A 21,391-nucleotide genomic window follows, 5' to 3' on the forward strand; every position below is an offset into this window, starting at 1 on the left:
CCCAAAGATCCAACAATCAGCTCTCTTGACCATCTCCAGCATGCTACTGCTTATGACCCACAATTTGATAGATGTCGGTCTAAATATTTCTTAAATCTACCCACTAATTTTCACTCCCAGTGCTATCATTCCAATCTTGGCTACCACCAACTCTGATATAATGGGTTTCCAGGTCAACTGATCTGTTTCACTTTTATCTGAAACCTCTCAAAAACTTTCTGTTGTCCACAGAATAATACAGACTATAATCCTTACCATGACTTAAAAACCCACCTACAGTTTGGTGTCTGTTTGCTCCCTCATACCCTCTCTCCATTGATCTCAACAAAAATGTTTTCTTCTTGAATATCTGGGAGCTCTCCCTTATTTTCAGGTCTTTGAACATGTTATTCCATTTGGCTAGAAAGTTCTTGCCTCCCATTTTTGTTCACCTAACTCTTACTTATCCTTCCTATCACAGTTTAAATGCTACTCATTCATTCATTCATTCATTCATTCATTCTTCTACTAGATGGCAGACAGACTAAATGCTGGTGACACAATGTGAAGTAAAAATAAGGGCATCTGGATGGCTGAGTTGGTTAAAGTTAGCTAAGCATCTGGCTCTTGATTTTGGCTCAGGTTGCAATCTCAGGGTGTGAGATCAAGCCCACGTCAGGGTCACACTGAGCATGGAAACTGCTTAAGATTCTCTCTCTCCCTCTGCCCCTCCTTGCCCTCTCACTCTAAAAAAAAATTTAAAAAAATTTAAAAAAATTTTTTAAAGGAGAAGTAAAAACAGTCCCTCACCTCACAGAATTTAGATACTCTAGTACTCTAGATGGGAAGAAACATATTCCAATAAAGATATCATTCAAATTTAAGTGCTAATAAAGAAGATCTTATAAAATAGATTCATGACTCCATAAGGAGTTTATGAAAATCTGACCTAACCTAGTAGATCAAGGAAAATTTTCCTAAGTGATGACTGGTAAGTTATAATAGTTGAGCTAAGATATAAAGGAGAAATATAACCTAATGAGTCTAAGGGATAGAGAGCTAACAGCATAGGCAGAAAGAGGAACATGTAAAAATCTATATGGCGGGAAGAAATATGGTAAAATCAAGGAACCAAATGAAAGTCAGTGTAAGAGCCAGGTATGAGAGGGAGTATGAAACAGATAGATGCCAGTCTATGATGAACACTCTAGACTTTGTTAAAAATGTAGGTCTTTGGGGCACCTGGGTGGCTTAGTTAGTTAAACATCCAGACTCTTGATCTTAATTTCAGGGTTGTGATCTCAGGGTCACTTAAAAAAAGTTAGGTCTTTAACAAAAAAGGAATGAGAGGCCATTAACATGTTTGAAGCAGGGATATAATGTGTTTAGATTTCTGGTTTGAAAAGATTACTCTGGCAATTGCAAGGATGAATCAGAAGGAGACAATAGTAGATGTCAGGACAACTAGAAACTATTACATTACTCCAAACAGAGATGATCATAACACAAATTAAGGTGGTGGAGATGGGGAAAAAAACATATTGGAGAGGTGTGTGAGATAACCTTGACAGGACAAGATAATGGACTAAATATATGTGATGCAAGAGAGAAAAGTAGCAAAGATGACTCCCAGATTTGAGCTGCAAAACTGAATGACTAGTAATACCATTCACAGGGATAAGGAGTATCAGAGGAGGACCAGATTTGAGGGAGAAGAGCAAGACTTCGGCTGTAGATATATGGATTTTGAGGTATGTTTAAGGTGTATTGAGCACTGTTTTAAAAACTTCTGTGAAACAGAGGAGAGGTCTGCACTAAGACATAGATTTGTATAGGTTTTAGACATGTATAGGTTTTAGACATGAACCAGTGAACATAAATGAACTCATTACCCGAGAATGCACAATATGAGAAGAAAGCTTAAAAACCAAACTCTAAGGAATCCAATGTTTAGTGGTGGGTGGTGGAGGGTGAACTTAAAAGAGAACCAAAAAGAGTGGCCAAAGTGGTAGGAAGAAAACCAGGAGAAATTGACGTCAAAGAGCTGCTTTGTTTGGTGGAGTATCAAGACTAGAAGACAGACTGTTGTGGGAGGAATGATTGCAAAGTATAGATATAGAGTCAATGAGTACAGATTCCCTGGAGAAGTTTGCCTTTGAAGAGAAGACATATAGAACAGTATTTACGAAGTTGATGGAAACTTTTTGGTTGTGCTTTAATAAAAGATATCTGTGTCAAGAGACACCTGGGTGGCTCAGTCGGTTAAGCGCCTGCCTTCAGCTCAGGTCCATGATTCAGGGTCCTGGAGTCAAGTCCTACACTGGGCTCCCTACTCAGTGGGAATCCTGCCTCTCCCTCTGCCTGCACCTCTCCCTTCTTGTGCTCTCACTCTCTCTCTCTCTGATAAATAGATAAATAAAATATTTTTTAAAAATCTGTGTCATGTAGCAATTAGATAGGAGGCATTGATAAATATTATTTTTAAATTGCACATCAACTGAACTAAAATGGAGGCATATTTAATAATAGACAATCCTAGAAGTCATATGATACTAGAATATCTGCATATTTTTGTGTATGCACACACACACACACACACACACACACACACACACATCACACAATTATCCATTTTTTAGGCTATAATGAAAATTGGTGTCATTACCTTAAGAATAAGCCATTCGGGCACTAAGACAGAAAGGTTTTAACAAGGTAGAAATGGAAGTCAACCAAGAACTGGGAACTCTCCACAGATAGATGAGCAAGGCTATGAGTCATTTTTGTGCAGGGAATTGAGCCCTGATTGTATCAAGGAAACAAATGGTAAAAGCACAACTTGTTAGGACAAGTGGGTGCATCATTCACACCAATCCAGTGAAACCCCACATACATACAGGACTTCTATATCTGAGATATAGTCAAGAAAACTTTAAAAAAAAAAAAAGCTTCACTCCGTTTTTGGAGATTCTATTAAATTCTTCACTTAGGGAAGCAAGTCCATGCAGCAGAAAAGAAATCAGTTGTACATTGCTTTTCCAGCTTTGCTATTTTTTAGACAAGTTCTTTAGTTCAGTCTCAGCTCCTTTATCTGTGAAATAGTGATAATCATACTTCATAGGGTGGCTGAATAGTGAAGGGGATTACATATGCTAGTAAAACACCGTACTCAGAGTAGCTATCCACCACCCTGCCCTGAGAATTTTACAATTCCACTGTTTTATTGGAACACAACCACACTCTTTTGTCTACCTATTATCTATAGCTACTTTTGCACTAAATGGCAAAGTTGAGAGTTGTGACAGAGAGTGTATGGCCTACAAAACTGAGAATATTTACTATCCAGTTCTCTACAGAAAAGAGCACAGGATAAAGAAAATATGGTCCATATATATTATGGAGTATTATGGCTCTATCAGAAAAGAGGAATACCCAACTTTTGTATCAACATGGAAGGGACTTGGAGAGATTATGCTGAGTGAAGTCAAGCAGAGAGAGTCAATTATATAGTTTCACTTATTTATGGAGCATAAAGAATAACACGAAGGACATTGGAAGATGAAGAGGAGAAGTAAGTTGGGGGAATTTGGAGGAGGAGATGAACCATGGGAGACTGTGAACTCTGAGAAACAAACTGATGGTTTTGGAGGGGAAGGGGGTGGAGGTGAGCCTGGTTGTGGGTATTATGGAGACCACGTATTGCATGGAGCACTGAGTGTGGTGCATAAACTATGAATTCTGGAACACTGAAAAGAAATTTTTTAAAAAAGAACATAGGGATTGGGGAGGATGGTAGGGTTGAAACTTTTTTTTAATTTTTTTAAAGTTTTTTGCGAAGTGCCTGTCATACAGTAAAGGCTTAATAAACAGATGCTATTGTTTTTTATATTTCTTTATTCAGTTATTAGTTCAACAATTATTGAGCACAATCTGTGTGCCAGATACTGCTCCAAGAGCCACAGAATCTAGCTATAAACCTAACAGATAAAAAATACTTGTGCTTGTTGAACAGACAATAAACAGATCAGTAAAAATAAATACAGTATATTAACTGGCTGGGGAGAAAAATAAAGGGATGGAGAATAGGAAGTTTCAGGATAAAGGTTGCAACTTTTAGATGCAGTGGCCTGGGAAGAACTAATTGAGAAGATGTCCTTTAAGCAAAATCCAGAAGGACACAAGGGAACACTGGGAATACTATAGGGGAGATCGGGATAAGGAGTAATGTTCCAGACACGGGAACAAATATAGAGCGCTCAGTGTTCTTAAGGTAGGCCAAGGAGTCAATGTGGCTGGAGTGGGTGAGCAAGAGGAGAAGAGGAGAAGAAAAGTAAGGAGAGTGCCCAGCAAGCCTATGTAGGGCCTTGAAGAACCACTGGGGGTCTCTGGCTCTTACTCTAATAAGAGGGGAAGCAAAAGTTCTGAGCAAAATAGTGGCACATCCTGATTTCCATTTAGACCAGATCAGTCTGGCTGATCTAATGAGAATAGCCTACTGACTAGACTATAGCAATTGTAAATGCAAAGCCACAGGAAGCTCTTGCAGGGGTTCTAGTGAGAGGTGGTGATGGCTTGAACCCAGATAGTAGTGATGGCAATGACAGATAGATGTCTTGGTATATTTGGAAAATAGAGCCAATGGGATCTATGGGTGGGTTGGATGTGAGTTGTAAGAAAAGGAAAGTCAAAGATGACTCCACATATTCTGTCCCAAGCTACTACTACAGTAATGTAGCAATCATTGATGTGAGAAGGGAAAGATGTGGGAGATGCATGTTATATGTGGGGTAATTGGGGGCAGTCATGCAGGAATTAGGATACAAGGATGATGATGTCATCATGGAAGTGTTGGGTTGGAGATGCATCCTCCCATGGGAGATGTGCAGTTTGCACCAGGGAATAGAACTTTGGAGATCAGGAAGAGATCAAGACTGAAGATATAAATTTAGGGGTCATCTATAGATAAAGGGGATGTGGTTGTGGTTGTTATAGCTGGTCAATAGTTGGAGATGGTTGCATACAAACTAACAGTGCATCACAAACAACGTCAGAGGAGCAGAGGCCTGCATTAGACACCTTACCAAAAGCTGCTAGTGACAGTTTCATTCTACAAGAAACAAGTAGAAAGCCAGGAACAGGTAGAAAAAACACAATTAGCATCCATAATTCGAATGGCTCCTAATTTGCCTAATTGAGGAGACAGTTTTACAGTGAGTCAGATTATAATTTTATAAACTGATTTGCAAAATCAATTATAGCTTTACAGTGTTACATTTTTGGAGAATTGCCTATTATCTCAGTGGAAATTAATAAACGACTTGATGAGCACACAGTACTCCTTATACCAGTGAAGAAAAGATTAGGAAGCTAAAACTGCCTCTAATTTATGGACAAACAGAATATGATGCATCAGAATCCCACAGGGTAGTTCTAACAATTTAATTTCTGCTGATTCTCACAAATCTTTCAGCCTTTTAAGAAGGAAAATCTTGACTAGTTCTCCTTCCTCTTTTGGTAAAAGGCTTTTAGTTTGGACAGTTATTCAAGCTGACCCAGATGGACCTAATGACCATCTCTTCCCACTAAGACAACATTTCTCCACTTTCTTTCATTACTAAGCCCCCCACCAAGGAAACTTTTTAGGTATTTTTCCTCCTAATATCCAACCTACAAAAATGTCTTATTGTGGTAAGATATATATAATATTTTTATCATTTTAACCATTTATAATTGTATAACTTAATGTCATGAAATACATTCACAGTGTTATATAACCATAACCACTATCTTTATCCAAAACATTTTCCTTATTCCTGACATAAACTCGGTGCTCATTATACCTTAACTCCCTATTCCCCACTCCTCCAGCCCCTGATAACCTCTATTAGACTTTCCTGTCTATGAATTTGCCTATTCTAGTATCTCATATAGGTGGAATCATACAATATTTGTCTTTCTGTGTCTGGCTTATTTCACTTAGTACAATGTTTTCAAGGTCCATCCATTTCGTAGCATGTATCCAAATTTCATTGCTCTTCATGGCTGAATAATATTCCATTGTATGAATAGACCAATTTTGTGTATCCATTGACTCTAAGTGGACACCTAAGTTGTTTCCACCTTTTAGTTATTGTGAATAATGCTGCTATGAACATCGGTATGCAAATGCCTGTTTGTGTTACTGCCTTCAATTATTTTGGATGTATACCAGGTGTGAAATTGCTGGGCTTGTGAAATTTTAAGACCACAGGTAAACTGTGTATCTGTTTATGTTTTTTGTATGTATGCATCTGTGCTTTACACATAAGAAGAGTAAGATTTCTGAAGAAGTCTTCAGAACAAATTTTCACTTCCTTGAGTGGGAGTGATATCACCCTCACTGAGACTGCAAGCTCTAGGGAAAGATCCCCATGTTTCCTGCTTTGATGAGGTAAATATGTAGGTCTCCTTAATAAAAATTGAAGCCATGGATTACCAGGTAGATGACCCTAAAACACACAAATATAAAAAGTCATCTTTGTTCCCCATGCAGTAATGTTTTTTGTATTTTCATTAGTTTTCAACATTGACAAGAATTGATAAAGTGATGAGCCCAAAAATGTTCTGCAAAATTGCTCTTAGAGGTTGTGTCAGGACCAACCAACGGAGCAAATATTCTAACGAATTTTCTGAGAACAGTGGAGATTAATGATGTTGTATTCCCACTGAGCCTAAAATATCTCTTGAACACAATAGAATAATTAAAAGCAAGTATTTTTTATTTAAATTCAGTTAGCCAATATACAGTATATCATTAGTTTCTGATGTAGAGTTCAGTGATACATCAGTTATATATAACACCCAATGCTCATTACATCACATGCCCTCCTTAATGCCCATCACCCAATTACCCCATCCCCCACCCACTTCCCCTTCTACAACCTTTAGTTTGTTTCCCAGAATCAAGAGTCCCTCTTGGTTTGTCTCCCTCCCTGATTTCTTCCCATTTAGTTTTCCCCTCCCTTCCCCTATGATCCTCTGTGCTATTTCTTATATTCCACATATGAGTGAAACCATATGATAATTGTCTTTCCCTGAATGACTTATTTCATTCAGCATAAAACCCTCCAGTTCCATCCCACATCAATGTAATGGTAGGTATTCATTCTTTCTTTTTTTTTAAATTAACATATAATGTATTATTTGTTTCAGGGGTACAGGTCTGTGATTCATCAGTCTTAACACAATTCACACTTACACAATTACATAATTCACTCACCATAGCACATACCTTCCCCAATGTTCATCACCCAGCCACCCCATCCTTCCCACCCCTCTTCCCTCCAGCAACCTTCAGTTTGTTTCCTGAGATTAAGAGTCTCTTATGATTTGTCCCCCTCTCTGGTTTCATCTTGTTTCATCTTTCCCTGCCTTCCCCTATGATCCTCTGTCTTGTTTCTCATCCTTTCTGATGGCTGAGTAATATTCCATTGTATTTATGAAATGTTGGGGGGGAGTACAAATAAAGGATCCAAAGATCCAGATGGTGGTTAGCCAGGTATTTGTGAAGTCATAAGATGGTTCCATCAGCAGGTACACACTGCACTCTACACTGAGTACACTGCTGAGTACACACTGCTATCTGGTTGGAAGGCCGTAGGGCACATACTCACCTAGATTTAATTACAGTGTGCTTGCTTGATGCTATATTGTTTCTGTATATAAGGAAGAAATTAAGATTGTATAACAGTATTGAGAAAAACAACAGTTTCAAATACCTGATCAGAGCCCATCAAGTGTCAGGAAAAAGAAGGAGAAGCCAAACAACTGCCTGATTGGAGGAGACTAAGATGTGACTACCAAAGACCCTGTTGGATCCTGAACTAGAAAAGGGGCATTCATGGGGAAATGGGAATTCTGAATAAAGTCTGCGGTCCACTTAGTAGTGTTGTACCAATGTTAAAGGCACCTTACTAATTGTACTGTCATTATTCAAGATGTTAACATTCAGGGACACTTAGGTGAAGGGCTTGCCGGAACTCTGTACTACATTTGCAACTCTTCTGTGAGTCTAAAATTATTTTAGAACAAAAAGTAAAATAAAACAGGGGCAGCTGGGTAGTTTAGTCAGTTAAGTGTCTGACTCTTGATTTCTGTTCGGGTCGTGATCTCAGGGTCGTGAGATCAAGCCCCGCATGGGACTCCGTGCTCAGTGCAGAGTCTGCTTGAGCTCCTCTCCCTCTGCCCCTCCCCCCTGAACACTGTGCCCACACTCTTTCTATCTCTCTCAAATAAATAAATGAGTCCTAAGAAAGTAAAAGAAAACAAACAACAACAAAGTTTCTGGTAGTTCCTGGGTGTCAGAAGCAAACTTGTAACTGGCATTGCTGAAGGATGGTTGGAGTGGGGGGTCTATATTTGCGATAGCAGGAGCTTTGAAATCTGACATGAGAAGAACTCCTGTCTTTGTCCCCTTTCCAATTCTATTGCAGGGTATGTTGGGTGCATCATGTAACTGGGATGTGGGTGTACCCTTTCCTGGAACACATTGGCCCAGGAGCCAGAATCGTCTTCTTTGGGTCTACAACCATCTTAATGAACTTTTTGTACCTGCTGGGAGAAGTTCTGAACAGCTATATCTGGGATACACAAAGAAGTAAGTATTGTTTGGGGGAGCATAAAACGGGAGAATTGCTATCTAAAAGAGTGTGTGCAGACACTGAAGGAAAATTCCATCATAGCACAGGATCACTTAGGAAGAGTTTCATTTTTATAACTACACAGTGTTAATTTAAGAGTTGCTGGCTGTTACCTGAAAGGTTTATTACTCACTTTGTCTTATTAGCTAGTCAAACATCCAAATCTAAGGAAAAAGAAGCATACCTATAAAATTTTATAGGGAGAAATGTAATGTTAACAATAAAAAAAAATTTAGGAAGTTCATTCTGATCAACAAAATACTGCCTTAGCTAAAGGCACGCCCCCCCCCCAATAAATAGACAAATTATTAAATGTAACCAAACAGTCCCATTAAAAACCACCCAGACCTCCACTTCTTACATCATCCTTCAGAGAGGTCTCCCCACTTTTCTGCTAGAACTCCAAGCTGTGCAGAACGCCTGCAGCCACTGTGATTCACCAGTGACGGTCATTTTCAAGGACTGAAGGTGGCAAAGAGTCACAGGCAATAAAGGGGAATACATCATTGCTGCCAAACTCTCTTAACCTATGATTTGATTTCTCTTTTGTTTCCGTTTATGGCAGAGACTCCATCTTGGCAAGGCACATAATCTTACCCAAGCTGTGCACACCCGATCCAAAGTATATGTCAGATAGCAGAAAAATGGGAAGGTGGAAAAAGCAACAGCACGGCATGCAGCCATTTGAGTCCTGCATGAAAGTATATTGAAGGGCAAGATGGTCCGGGAATTTTAGAGAGCTCTGGGCATCGCCAGTATAATCACAACATTCTAGATGTCACCCGTAAATGATCTCTGTTCCACAAACATGGAACGCCCTACTTTGTGCCAGACACTGTGCCAGGAACTTGATCTAATTAGACAAATAAAATGCAGTCATTGCACAGTTACTGGATTGGACTTTTTTGTGTGTGGATCTTCTAAAATTGTGCGTGTCAAGGTGTTGGTCCATGGTAAATGGCCCAGAGGAATTTGAGGATTTCTTTTCTCAGCAGCTGGCTTGATTTTAGTAAGTGGTCTATTAGAAAAAGTCTCAAAAATTTTTATTCAGTTCAGACCACAACTTGGGAAACCAGAAATGAATCCTTTAATAATTCCTTCTCTGTTCAATGAGAATAGGAATCTTTATTAGTTAACTCATTATTCAGCTACCTTACAAAAATATTTTAAGAACAAAATGTAAACTTTTCTCAGCTTCTTGAGAGGAAGGCCATATTTAAATTTAGGCTAATAAATTTAATATATGTTATTCAGGAAGTATTTATTACTCTTTCCCCTTGATTAGCTTGATTCCAATGGTCATTCGGCCATTGTTCAACTACTTCTAGGGGAAGATGGCCTGAAAACTAAGAGAGAGAAAAATCCAGTGTCGCTTCATAGAACGCTCGCTGCTCTTTAAAAACATTAAGTGAAAACAAAACAAAACAAAACAAAACAAAAAAACAATGAGTGAGAAGTTAAAATGAATACTGAAACTAAGGGTTTTTTAAATGATCTGTTCAACTTAATTTGTGTCATTCTCTTATGTAAGATTGACTAACATTTTGTAACCCATTTTAAGTATGGAGATTAATTTTATCTACATGGGACCATCTAGTTAATTCCACAGAAGTGGAGGTTTCATGTCAAGTAGGCCCATTTTGCTTTTCATTTATAAAAAGGATTACAGACTCATGACCTCCTCTAAATTTGACCTGCCAAATGGCTTGTTAGACCCATAAAGTGGGATTTTTGTTCTTGAAACAACATTTAAAAATTGAGAGGTTACACAAACAGGCCAGATTCATCAGCTTATCAAATACCTTAGGATCTCACAACACTGAGCTCACTGTTCTCTTCTGGCAACAATGGATTAGAACTGAGGGTAAATTGCTCCTTGAGATGGCTCCCTAAGTGTTCCTCGTTCTCACCCAGCCACTTTTCTCCATTACATTAGCTGCCTGCTTCTGTAGATAGTAAAATTTGAAACTGTTGATTAAAAGCAGTGTGTGCTGTGTGTATGTGTGGGGGGGGTGCAGTAAATTGAATACAATCAAGTACAGTATTACAATCCTGAGTACATTTACTACAAATGTAGTAATTTGTAGTAAGATTTACTACAAAATCTCCAAGAGGCAGGGATACCATGCTGATGCCCTTCCTTGTATCCATAATGATTTTTAATGGCTCCACTTCCTCCATTTGGTTAGGTTATACTGACTTCAAGTTTGAGATAAAAATCACATTATTACAGAATCTTAGAATTAAAAAGAATATTAGAAACCATCTAAGCTGGCCCTTTGTTTTTACTAACCAGCAGCTGAGCTGGGAAATCCTAGGTGACCCACCAAAATGGTGGTTGCAGGGCCAATACCTTCTGAGTAATGTTCAATCCAGTGTTATTTCTAATGAGCCATCGGGTTGTCACCATTGAAAACCCAGCACATGAAAGGTTAGAAACTTCACTAAGATCCATAGACCTAGTTTATAAGATAACAAAATAGATCAGCCTGATATGAACTATGAACAAAAAGCTCTTAAAATAAGGTAAATTAATAGTCAGGCATTTGCTCTTTTAAAGGAAAGTAACTCAAGGTGACTTTGAGACTGCTATATTGGTTTGCTAGGGCTGCTACAGCAAAATACCGCAGGCTGGGGGTCTTAAGCCATTGAAATGTAATGTCTCATGGTTCTGGGGGCCAGAAGACCAAGATTAAGGTATTAGCAGGATTGGTTTCTTCTGAGGGCCATGAGGGAAGGACCTGTTCCAGGCCTCTCTCCTTGACTTGTAGATGGCTGTCTTCATGTTCAGATGGCATTCATCCTTACGTGTGAGGCTATCTCCAAAAATTCCCTTTTTATAAAGGCAATGGTCATATTTGATTAGGTCCACCCCGATAACTTCATTTTAACTTGGTAAAGACCCTATTTCCAAATACAATCACATTCTAAGGAGAGACACAGTTCCATCCATAATACTCTGCTTTCTGTCCCCAAAACTCATGTCCTCATTCATGCAAAATACATCCCCAACAGCTCTAAATGTCTTTCCAGCATCAACTCTGAGGTACAAAATCTCATCTTAAATATCACCTAAATCAAGTATGGTTAAGAGTTTGGGGTATGATTCATCTTGAAGCACAATTGTTTTCCAGTTGTGAACCTCTGAAGCCATACAGAAAGTTATCTGCTTCCAAAACACATTGGTGGGACAGACATAGAATACCCATATCCTTTCCAAAAAGGAGAAATTACAGGGTGTGAAAAAGGGGCCACAGTTCTCAACGAAGTTTGAAACATAGCAGGGAAAATTCTAGATTTAAAGGCTTGAGAATGAGCCTCTTTAGCTGAATGCTCCATCCTCAGGACTCACCAGAAGGAGGATGTGGCTCTGCCCCTGGGTGGTAGCCCTACCCACAGAAGAGGGTATCCCCTGAACCACCTTACGAGTCATTTTCCCTTCATTTCATGCTATCTATCTGTCCTTTTCATCCAGGTTAACAGTGTTTCTGCTAGTACAAAATTCTCAAAAAACCTTATTGGTTTCCCATGCAATTCACAGTGGCCCAAGTCATCAGACAAGAAGTTCCCCCACAGATCTTTCCTGGCTTCTGCTGAAATGGTTAATTGGATCCATGAATGATATGCCTAATCTCCTTAGCAAAGCCACACCCTTGGCCCTCTTTCACTTTCTGAGGTTCTAAGGTTAGGACTTTAACATATGAATTTGGGGGCAGGGTGTGGGGCAACGCACAATTCTATAACCACTGAAATCTTTCTGTACTTAATCTAAGAATTTATTCCAATTCCAGTGTGTCTAAATGGGGTGACCAATCTTATTAAAGTACAATTTTATACGACCAGAAATGAAAGTGTCCAAAAGTGAAAGGTTACGTTAAGGACAGGGAAAGCAAGCAAAAGAGAAAGGAGTTTGGAGCCAGGCTTGTGTGACAGAAACCTTCTCCCCCAAATGCCTATCCAGCTCATGTCCCACACAGGCCAACCCAGGCCTACAATGTACCAGTGCTGCCCTCTGGTTGAGCCCTTCTCCCTGCCTGGCAGAATCACATGTGACTAACTCTCTCAGGGTCAATCAACTTTTCTTCTATGTTCCCAAAAGCACATCCTGCCTCAGCTTTGTGACAGGTTTCTTTCTGCTATTCATGTGGAAATTATACCTCTAGTTCTTCCAAATATTATTTACAGCTGTCTAATTTTTTCCCTCTACCTCAAAGCTGCCAAACTGAAGTAGGTGGGGAGCCATTTTTCCTGTCTGGGTCAATGAACACCCCCTGTTCTCCACCCCCACTTTTGAAGATTCCACTATTGCTGCCAAGTCAACCCATCTGCAGGAGAGCACTTAGGAAGAAACAGACCTTAAAGAAAAGCAAGAAGTTATTAGTTCCTGAGAGCTTCTCCACAGGAGAGGGAACATGGGACAAAGTTGGGACCCAAGTCATGTGTGCTGTTTGAACAGAATCCACGTTGTGTTTTTCCGCCTTTTCCTTGGTTACCAACAACTAAGCCATCTCTTAGCCTTCTCCCCCTTAACCCTATTCCTCCTCCCTTACTCTTGAAACTGAATTCCTCCTAAAAAAAAAAAAAAAAAAACCCCATTCCTCCTCCTGTCCTTACTCTTGAAACCGAAGTTTCCCTTAATATGATTTCTGAGAAGTACTTTGGAAAAAGTGTTATAGATCTCTGCCAGTTCCTCAGTCATGAAAACCAAACCAGAAAGACTGCCTAAGGACACCTGTTCCGAGCATGTTACCTGCCTTCCCCCATTACTACCCTGACTCCACAAAACAGATACTAGGAGTTGGAACCAGAGGGGAAGGGGAGTCCTTCTTAATATAAGCCTTATGATGATGACTCTCTGGGATTAGGCTTTAAATTTTTTTATATTGTGAAATTCCATATTTTACTCTGCTTTCCCACTAACATAGCCTTCTGAGGCTTTCCTTACTTTCATTGTTTATTAACTGATTCATTAAAGATTAAGCTCCAACTATGAGTCAACACCATTTTGGGTGCTAGGGATATTATCAGAAACAAACCAGTTAAGGGTTCTGCCTTCAGAGAGCTTATAACTTATAAAAGAATACCAACAATACCTGCAAAACAGTATTTGGAGTTCTTTTGTTCCAACAAAAGTCTCTGAGAATTTGGTTTCAGAGAATGAGTATTTAGTAAAAAGCAAAAGAAAAAAGAAGTGGGAAACATTTATCAGATTTAACTTTAATTCATGAGAATGACTTCAACATTTTCATCTCCAGGAAAATGAAACATCATTAATTCACTATTCACCACAGACAACAGGCAAAGCTCTTGCTGGTCCAGTACATATGAGTCTCTCAGGAGGTGAAACATAGTTCTACCAGGATTGGGTTGAATAGAAGGAGATCTTCCACAAAGATATGGAAATAAATCATTCCTGTGCTTAAAAAGCTCTCTATGAGTTTAAAAGAAAAAAAACAAAATTCTTGACTTCTGAAAATCTAGAATTCTTGCCTTGAGAAGAAACACAACTAAAATAAAAATAAATGAAGGCTGTTTGAGACTCATCAGCTGCACACCTCCTGTTGCTAGAAGCTGGTTACAAAGCGGTCTGGTTGGGGTTTCTGTGCAAAACTCGGTGAGTCAGGAACTAACTTGCACCCATCACTCCCAGAAGCCGTTAAGACTTGGGAGTGTCCTGACTTGGGGGGAAAGGGTGGGGACACAGGTCACTGAGGAAGTTTCTGGAGAAAGTTGTAAAAGATTTTTCCTTCTGAGCAAGGAGAAAAGGGGTGGGTGCAGCAGGGTAGAAGGGGAGAGATGTGGGGATAAGAGAGGGGGTTTTGGAGCAGTCTTGGCAAACCTGCTCACAATTCAATCTGATATTAAAATAAAGTACTTTGCCTGAATTTCTAGGTATGGAAGAAGAGAAAGAGAAGCCTAAATTGGAATGAGATCTAAGTCTAAATGAAAGAGATGGATTGACTCGCCATTGAAGACTGGTTACCCCCTGGGCATTAGCAGTGCAGGAAAGGAAGCATCCAAGAAAGCAGTGGAATTCATCTCAGCCTTCCTGCCTCCCCCACCCTGGGGGGGGGGGTACCTTTATAAAGAAACATATATAAGAATAGAATACAGTTATATCCCAAATAACTTGCCCTCATTATGTTTTAAAGAATTCTTTCCAAATTCATTATTGATAATAACATCTTTTTTTTTCCCTCTTCTAGTTTTTAAAACTAAAATTGGTCATCGGATTTTAATTTCTGCGATTGTAATTCCATTTACTTGAGGAAGAATAAAACTCTATTGTGTTTCTTGTTAAGAAATATGTGAAAGTCAAAGGGGCAGATGTGGAGAAAGGCATTCGAACACTGAGTCCTGCAGGTGACTGGGAAAATGAACCCGGGCCACAGGGCAAGTCTGAGGGAAATGGGATGGATTGCTCCCTATTGCAATGATGTCACAGTTGCCTCAAACAGGCAATGTTAGTAATAATTACATCAATTTAGTCAAAACCCTGAGTGTATTTGGATCTCATGATTTAATCTTGTGAAACTTTTCCTATATGCAAACTGAAACTTTAATAAAGACCAAACAACCCCAGTGTGATAACTGCATGGTGTATTAAACATTGGTGTCTCCTTTCTTATTTGTTTCTATTACCGGTTGAGAATGGGTTTACTGAACCTAATTCTTAATTATTTTTTTTATTTTAGGAAGTGTATCTTTTTGATAAATCTAAAAAGAATATTTTTTAGAAAGCTAATTTATAAAATCTTTGACCATAATTATTTTAAAATAAGACTAATGCAGAACATATAGTAGAGAATACATAAAATAAATCTTAGAAAACTGCGGGGATATAAATTAATTAATTTTTAAAAAAAGAAAAACGTAGGGAAAAAGCTAATCAAAATAAAAGCAGAAATTAAGTAAGAGCAGAAAAATAGCAGAGGAACTGATATATAAGTAGATTGATAAACACAGTATCTCGTCTATACAAATAACACTAAAATATGCAAACAAGAGAGAGAAACAAATACTTTGCAATATAAGCATAGATGTGAAACAAATTATTTTAATTATAAAAATAAACTTTATATTTCTATGGCAACAAATTCTTAGAACCCAGTGAAATGTGCAATTTTCAAGTAAATGAATTCAATAAGAATTGGAAAGCTGTAACAGACTGATACTCATGGAAAACTTCTTTTTAATGTTCAAATAACTACCTTCAAAAAAGGAATTGGGTCCAGAGTGTTTCATGAGCAAGTCTTTGAAAACGTTCAAGTAACAACTCACATGTTATTTTAACTGTTCCAAGATTACAGAATGATGAAGCACTTCCCAAATTATTTATCAAAGTTAATAGAACCCTCAAAACAAAGCCAACGTAGAAAAAAAAATCATTTGCTTTAACATAGCATAACATAACATAACAACATAAATCTAATACATATAATTTTTCAAAACTTAATAAGGTTTATCCTAAAAATTGAAGGATGGCTAAATACTAGGATTTTTATTCAAAAACATTGTCTCAATACAATCATCCCTGCTTATCTGCAGGGGACACATTTCAGGATCCCCAGTAGATGTCTGAAACCCCAGACAGTGTGGAACCATATATGTACTATTTTTTTCCTATACATATATGCATATGATAAAATTTAATTTATAAATTAGGCACAAGAGATTAATAGCAATAATAATAAAATAAAACAATTCCAACAATACACTGTAATAAAAGTTCTGTGAATGTGGTCTCTTTCAAAATATCTTACTGTACTGTACTCACCCTTCTCATGATGGGTGATGTGAGATGATAAATTGCCTATGGATGGCATGAGGTAATGTTAAGGACACTGGCTCTGCAATACAACATTGGGCTACCATTGACCTTCTGACACTGTGTCAGAAGGAGGATAATCTGCTTCCAGATCACAGTCAACCTCGGTCAACTGAAACCACGGAAAGTGAGACTTATGAATAGTCTCATAATAGAGCACTCAGAGAAGGTGGGGACCAGTGTAATGCACAAAAGAAAAAAGTCATATGATTCTCTCCATTGTTGCTCCAAAGCATCTGATAAATTTTAACAGTTATTTCTGACAATAACATTAATAATATAAAAGTGCCCCATATCTTGGGAAGGAATAGTCATCTCAAAGACCAAAGGCATTCCCTTTTAAGGTAAAAAATAATAAGATATAGATGTCCATAACACCGTTACTATTATTTTTCTGAGGTCTTTGAGAATGTTAGGCCTAGCATAGAATAAGCTATATTTTGACCTGGAGTGGAAAGATTTTATGTTAAAAAAAAAAAAAGTGGTATGTAACTACAGAATCGATATTGGAAAAGAAAAGTGAATGCTTTAAGAAAAACCAGAAAAAGAGCAAAGCCACTATTTAAAAGGAAACCATTTCTTCATGTGACCTTCGGGAAAGTAAACCTGAAGGAGTAAACCTGAAAGTAAACCTAAACCTTTAGGACTTCCTAGAACAATTCCTCAGGGACCTAGTGACTATTCCTTTCCTCTAGCAAATAAAACTCCCTTTTGGAGCCACCAAAGTGACAGACAAAGAAGTTAATGTCAGTGGTTTTAGATATAAAGCTGATTCCACTTACATCCATTGGAGCAGTCTAGATTTCTGCATCACTGCTCTGTTTGAAATGTAATTACGTGTTCAGATTTGGGATTTGGTTTGGTTTTCTCGTGATGGATCATTTTTGCTTTAGGAACTCCAGCCCCTGAACCCCAGCCCCACATCCTACAGGATGCCCAGGGCTGTCATGGCAGGTGCATGGAATGCACCAAGACACCCCTACCCAGTTTAGGCACCCACTGATCCATCACAGAAACTCTGCTTGCCCTGGAGCAGAATCTATCAGACTGAGTCTACTGACTGCTGTGTAATCACCGAGTGATAAGGAATAAATTATCAGCGATTTCTCCCTTTTGCTTGCAAGCTCACTTTCTCCCATCAGTTCTCAGGAGGATGTTCATGATTTACCCTCTTCTCTGTGTACGTATGTAAAGAGAAATCTACCATCTGCAATCTCAGAGCAGAATGTGCTTCCAGCTCCACTCTGGAACATGAAAATTAATAATTAAATAATGCAAAAAATAAGAATAAATTGTACCAAAGAAGCAGAACAATGAAAATCTTCTCATCTTATTTCACTGAAAATATACCTCAAAATAAACCCAAAAGAGCGCCAAATTTCACTTCTCATAGATAAAATATTATCACTATAAATCTAATACTATATTAAAATAATAATTTTCCATGAACATATAATGTATACTTTTCTCTTGATGAACTTTTTTTTTAAAGATTTTATTTATTTATTTCACAGAGAGAGATCACAAGTAGGCAGAGAGGCAGGCAGAGAGAGAGATAGAAGAGGAAGCAGGTTCTCCGCTGAGCAGAAAGCCCGATGCGGGACTCGATCCCAGGATCCTGGGATCATGACCTGAGCCGAAGGCAGAGGCTTAACCCACTGAGCCACCCAGGTGCCCTCTTGATGAACTTTTTAAAAAGACAAATTAAATGAAAAAATATGCTAAACTCTGAAAAAGAAAATTCTATTCTTAAAGATGTCATTTCTTCCTCCAAATGATTTATAGGTACTATGTAACTCCATTCTAAAGTTGCAAACTTTTTAAAATTTAACAGAAAAGCAAACAAGTAAAACAACTGAAAACTCTTGAGAACAAGTAGTTAAAGCCACTCATATCATTAAAATATATTGTAATTATAAGTGTGATAATTAAAATAATGTGGTATGGCTCAAGGATAGAAAGAAAAATCAGCAAAATAGAAAGCATGTCCAGAAACTGGTCTTAATTTATACAAATTTTTATACATATAAAGTTAGCAATAATAATAAAATGACATTTTAAGTCAGTAAGAGCATAATAAGTGATTGAATGAATGGGCTACAGGGAATGACTAACTAGTTGGTAAAAAAGAAAAGGCTGCATTCCTCTCTTGAAACACACATAAACAAAAAATACACACACATACAACTTCAGATAGATTAAATGGTGAGACATATAAAAAGGTATAGGAGAAATATAAGAAAATACAGATGAATATATCTCATATCCTATAATGATATGGGAAGTATACACACACACACACACACACACACACACGCATACATGTATGTATAATTTTTCTTTAAATTTTTATTTAAATTCTAGTTAGCTAACATACAGTGTAATACTGGTTTCAGGAATAGAATTTAGTGATTCATCACTTACATATAACACCCAGTGCTCATAACAAGTGCCCTTTTTCCTACCCATCACCCATTAACGCATCTCCCACCCATCTCCTTCCATTAACCCTCAGTTTGTTCTCTATAGTTAAGAAACTCTTATGGTGTGCTTCCCTCTCTTTATTTGCCTTCCCCTATGTTCATCTGTTTGTATGTTCCATGTACAAGTGAAGTCATATGGTATTTGTCTTTCTCTGACTGACTTATTTCACATAGCATAATACACTCTAACTCCAACAATGTTGTTGCAAATGGTAAGATTCATTCTTTTCGGTGGCTGAGTAGTATTCCACTTTATAGATACACCACATCTTTATCCATTCATCGGTCTATGGACATTTGGGCTCTTTCCATAATTTGGCTATACTGTTAATAATGTTTTGGTAAACACTGAGGTGCATGTGTCCCTTCAAATCAACGTTTCTGTGTTAAGTACATAAATATTACATATAAATATATATTTAGAAATTGAATATTATATACAGCTGACCATTGAACACCCTGGGTTTGAACTACATGGGTCCACTTATATGTAGGTTTCCTTCAATAAATACAATCCTGTATATAAATGTATTTTCTCTTATGATTTTCTTAGAACATTTTCTTTTCTCTTAGCTTACTTTATTATAAGAATACAGTACATAATATGTGTTACTTGACTGTTGATGTTTTCAGTAAGGCTTCCAGTCAAGAGCAGGCTATTTATAGTGAAGTTTTGGGGGAGTCAAAAGTTTCACATGGATTTTTCACTGTGTGAGGGGTCAGCACCCCAGCTCCAACATTTTTTGAGTGTCAACTCTATAATATATATGAGGAAATGGAATATAATATATATATTAGGAAATTGAATGTTATATATAATATATATGAGAAAGTAGAATGTAATATATATTAGGAAATTGAATCTATGGGTGTGGTAGCTGATATACTGTGAAGTTATTGAGAGAAAACCATCTAAGATGTGTTTAAGACAATGATAGCAACATTTCACAAATAAGAAACCTGGAGGAGAACTAGACTGGGATAGGGGTTGATAATGAACTTGGCTTTGGATTTTCTTATGTGTAGATCAAGGGCTATTTTAATGAAGTTGTAAGGGCAGAATCTAGATTCCAAAGAATTGAGGAGTTATTGGTGTTAGTGAATGGTAAAGCAGTAGAGATAGCAGTTACAGATTACCATTTAAAAAACTATACTTGAGGCACCTGGGTGGCTCTGTGGGTTAAAGCCTCTACCTTCGGCTCAGGTCATGATCCCAGGGTCCTGGGATCGAGCCCCACGTGGGGCTCTCTGCTCAGCAGGGAGCCTGTTTCCCCCTCTCTCTCTGCTTGCCTCTCTGCCTACTTGTGAACTCTGTCAAATAAATAAATAAAATCATTAAAAAAATAAATAAAATAAAATAAAATAAAATACTATACTTACACAGTAGAAACACGCTCCACAGACAATGTGAACAATGTAGATACTGTTGGCTCACAACTATTCTGGGTTAGCCTTAGAAGGGAACACCTCCCCCACTTTACAGGAAAGAAGGAGAAAAAGACAAATGTCCTTGGATATATGTTTGCCAGACAAAAGACAAAGTTTACGGATGTGTTTCTGATGGCTTTAATGGTTGTAATTTTTCCCTCAAAGCATTGCCTGAAGAGACAGAGCACAGTAGATGAGATTGAAGCTTGTAATTTATCCTGAGAAGAGTGGCACAGACTGTGAAAACATAGAAGGCTTTCTAGCCCACACTGAGGGCCCCAGAGAGGGTTGAAGATCACTAATTTACCTTGATAGTAACAAAGCTTATTGTGGGATTTCCCCCAAGAAACCTCAACAGGCCAGACAGAGCAAAGAAGTAGAAAATTTGGTTTACAAGTATAGGTGTCACAAAAGGACAAGAGGTGAGGGTCAGGGTATTGGCAAGACTGATTGGAAGGATGAGTCATGGGGTCTAGAAGGAACAGAAGAGGAAAGATAGAGGACTGACACAGACAGTATAAAAGGGTCCAGAAATTGGTAACCTCAATAAAATTGGGGGGAAAAATGTGTTAAGGAAATGAAGGCCATAAAGAGAAAGGAAGTCACAATCAAAGACTGTTGAAGTTTTAGAGGGGCATGAAATCATACTATTTCTTGCTTTTTTAGTTAGTATAATGTGGTAGTAGTAACCCCAAAAGATGTCCACATCCTAATCACCAGAGCCTTTGAATATGTTACCTTTTGTGGCAAAAGGGATTCTGAGGTGTGATTAAGCTAAGGATTTTGAGATGTGGGTTACCCTGGATTATCCAGCGCACAGACTATAATTACAAGGCCCTTATAAGATGGAGGGAGGAGGTCACAGTGAGAGGAAGAAATGTCACCATTTTCTTCTGGAGTGAGGAAGGGCAAAGATTGCAGAAACTCAAACAGCCAAGGAAATGGATTCTGCCCCTAGAGGCTCAAAAAGAATACTACCCTGTTGACACTTTGACGTG

The 21,391-nt window shown here is 38.1% G+C and overlaps 1 protein-coding gene across 5 annotated transcripts in view; it reads left to right on the forward strand.

The window, feature by feature from the left end:
- Positions 1–15,236, forward strand: part of AIG1 (androgen induced 1) — a 265,961-nt gene extending 250,725 nt beyond the window's left edge. For 3 of the 5 annotated variants that reach the window (XM_047734176.1, XM_047734172.1, XM_047734171.1), the window contains 2 exons: positions 8,448–8,611; positions 14,547–15,236. In XM_047734176.1, coding sequence (XP_047590132.1) covers positions 8,448–8,611; positions 14,547–14,584 — 202 coding nt within the window. In that variant the 3' untranslated portion in view covers positions 14,585–15,236. Of the gene's footprint in view, positions 1–8,447; positions 8,612–9,219; positions 9,545–14,546 lie in introns of those variants that run through there. The other 2 variants (XM_047734169.1, XM_047734170.1) reach the window with 1 other exon arrangement.
- The last annotated feature ends 6,155 nt before the right edge of the window (positions 15,237–21,391 follow it).

Source organism: Lutra lutra, chromosome 6 (genome assembly GCF_902655055.1).
Source record: "Lutra lutra chromosome 6, mLutLut1.2, whole genome shotgun sequence".
NCBI lineage: Eukaryota > Metazoa > Chordata > Mammalia > Carnivora > Mustelidae > Lutra > Lutra lutra.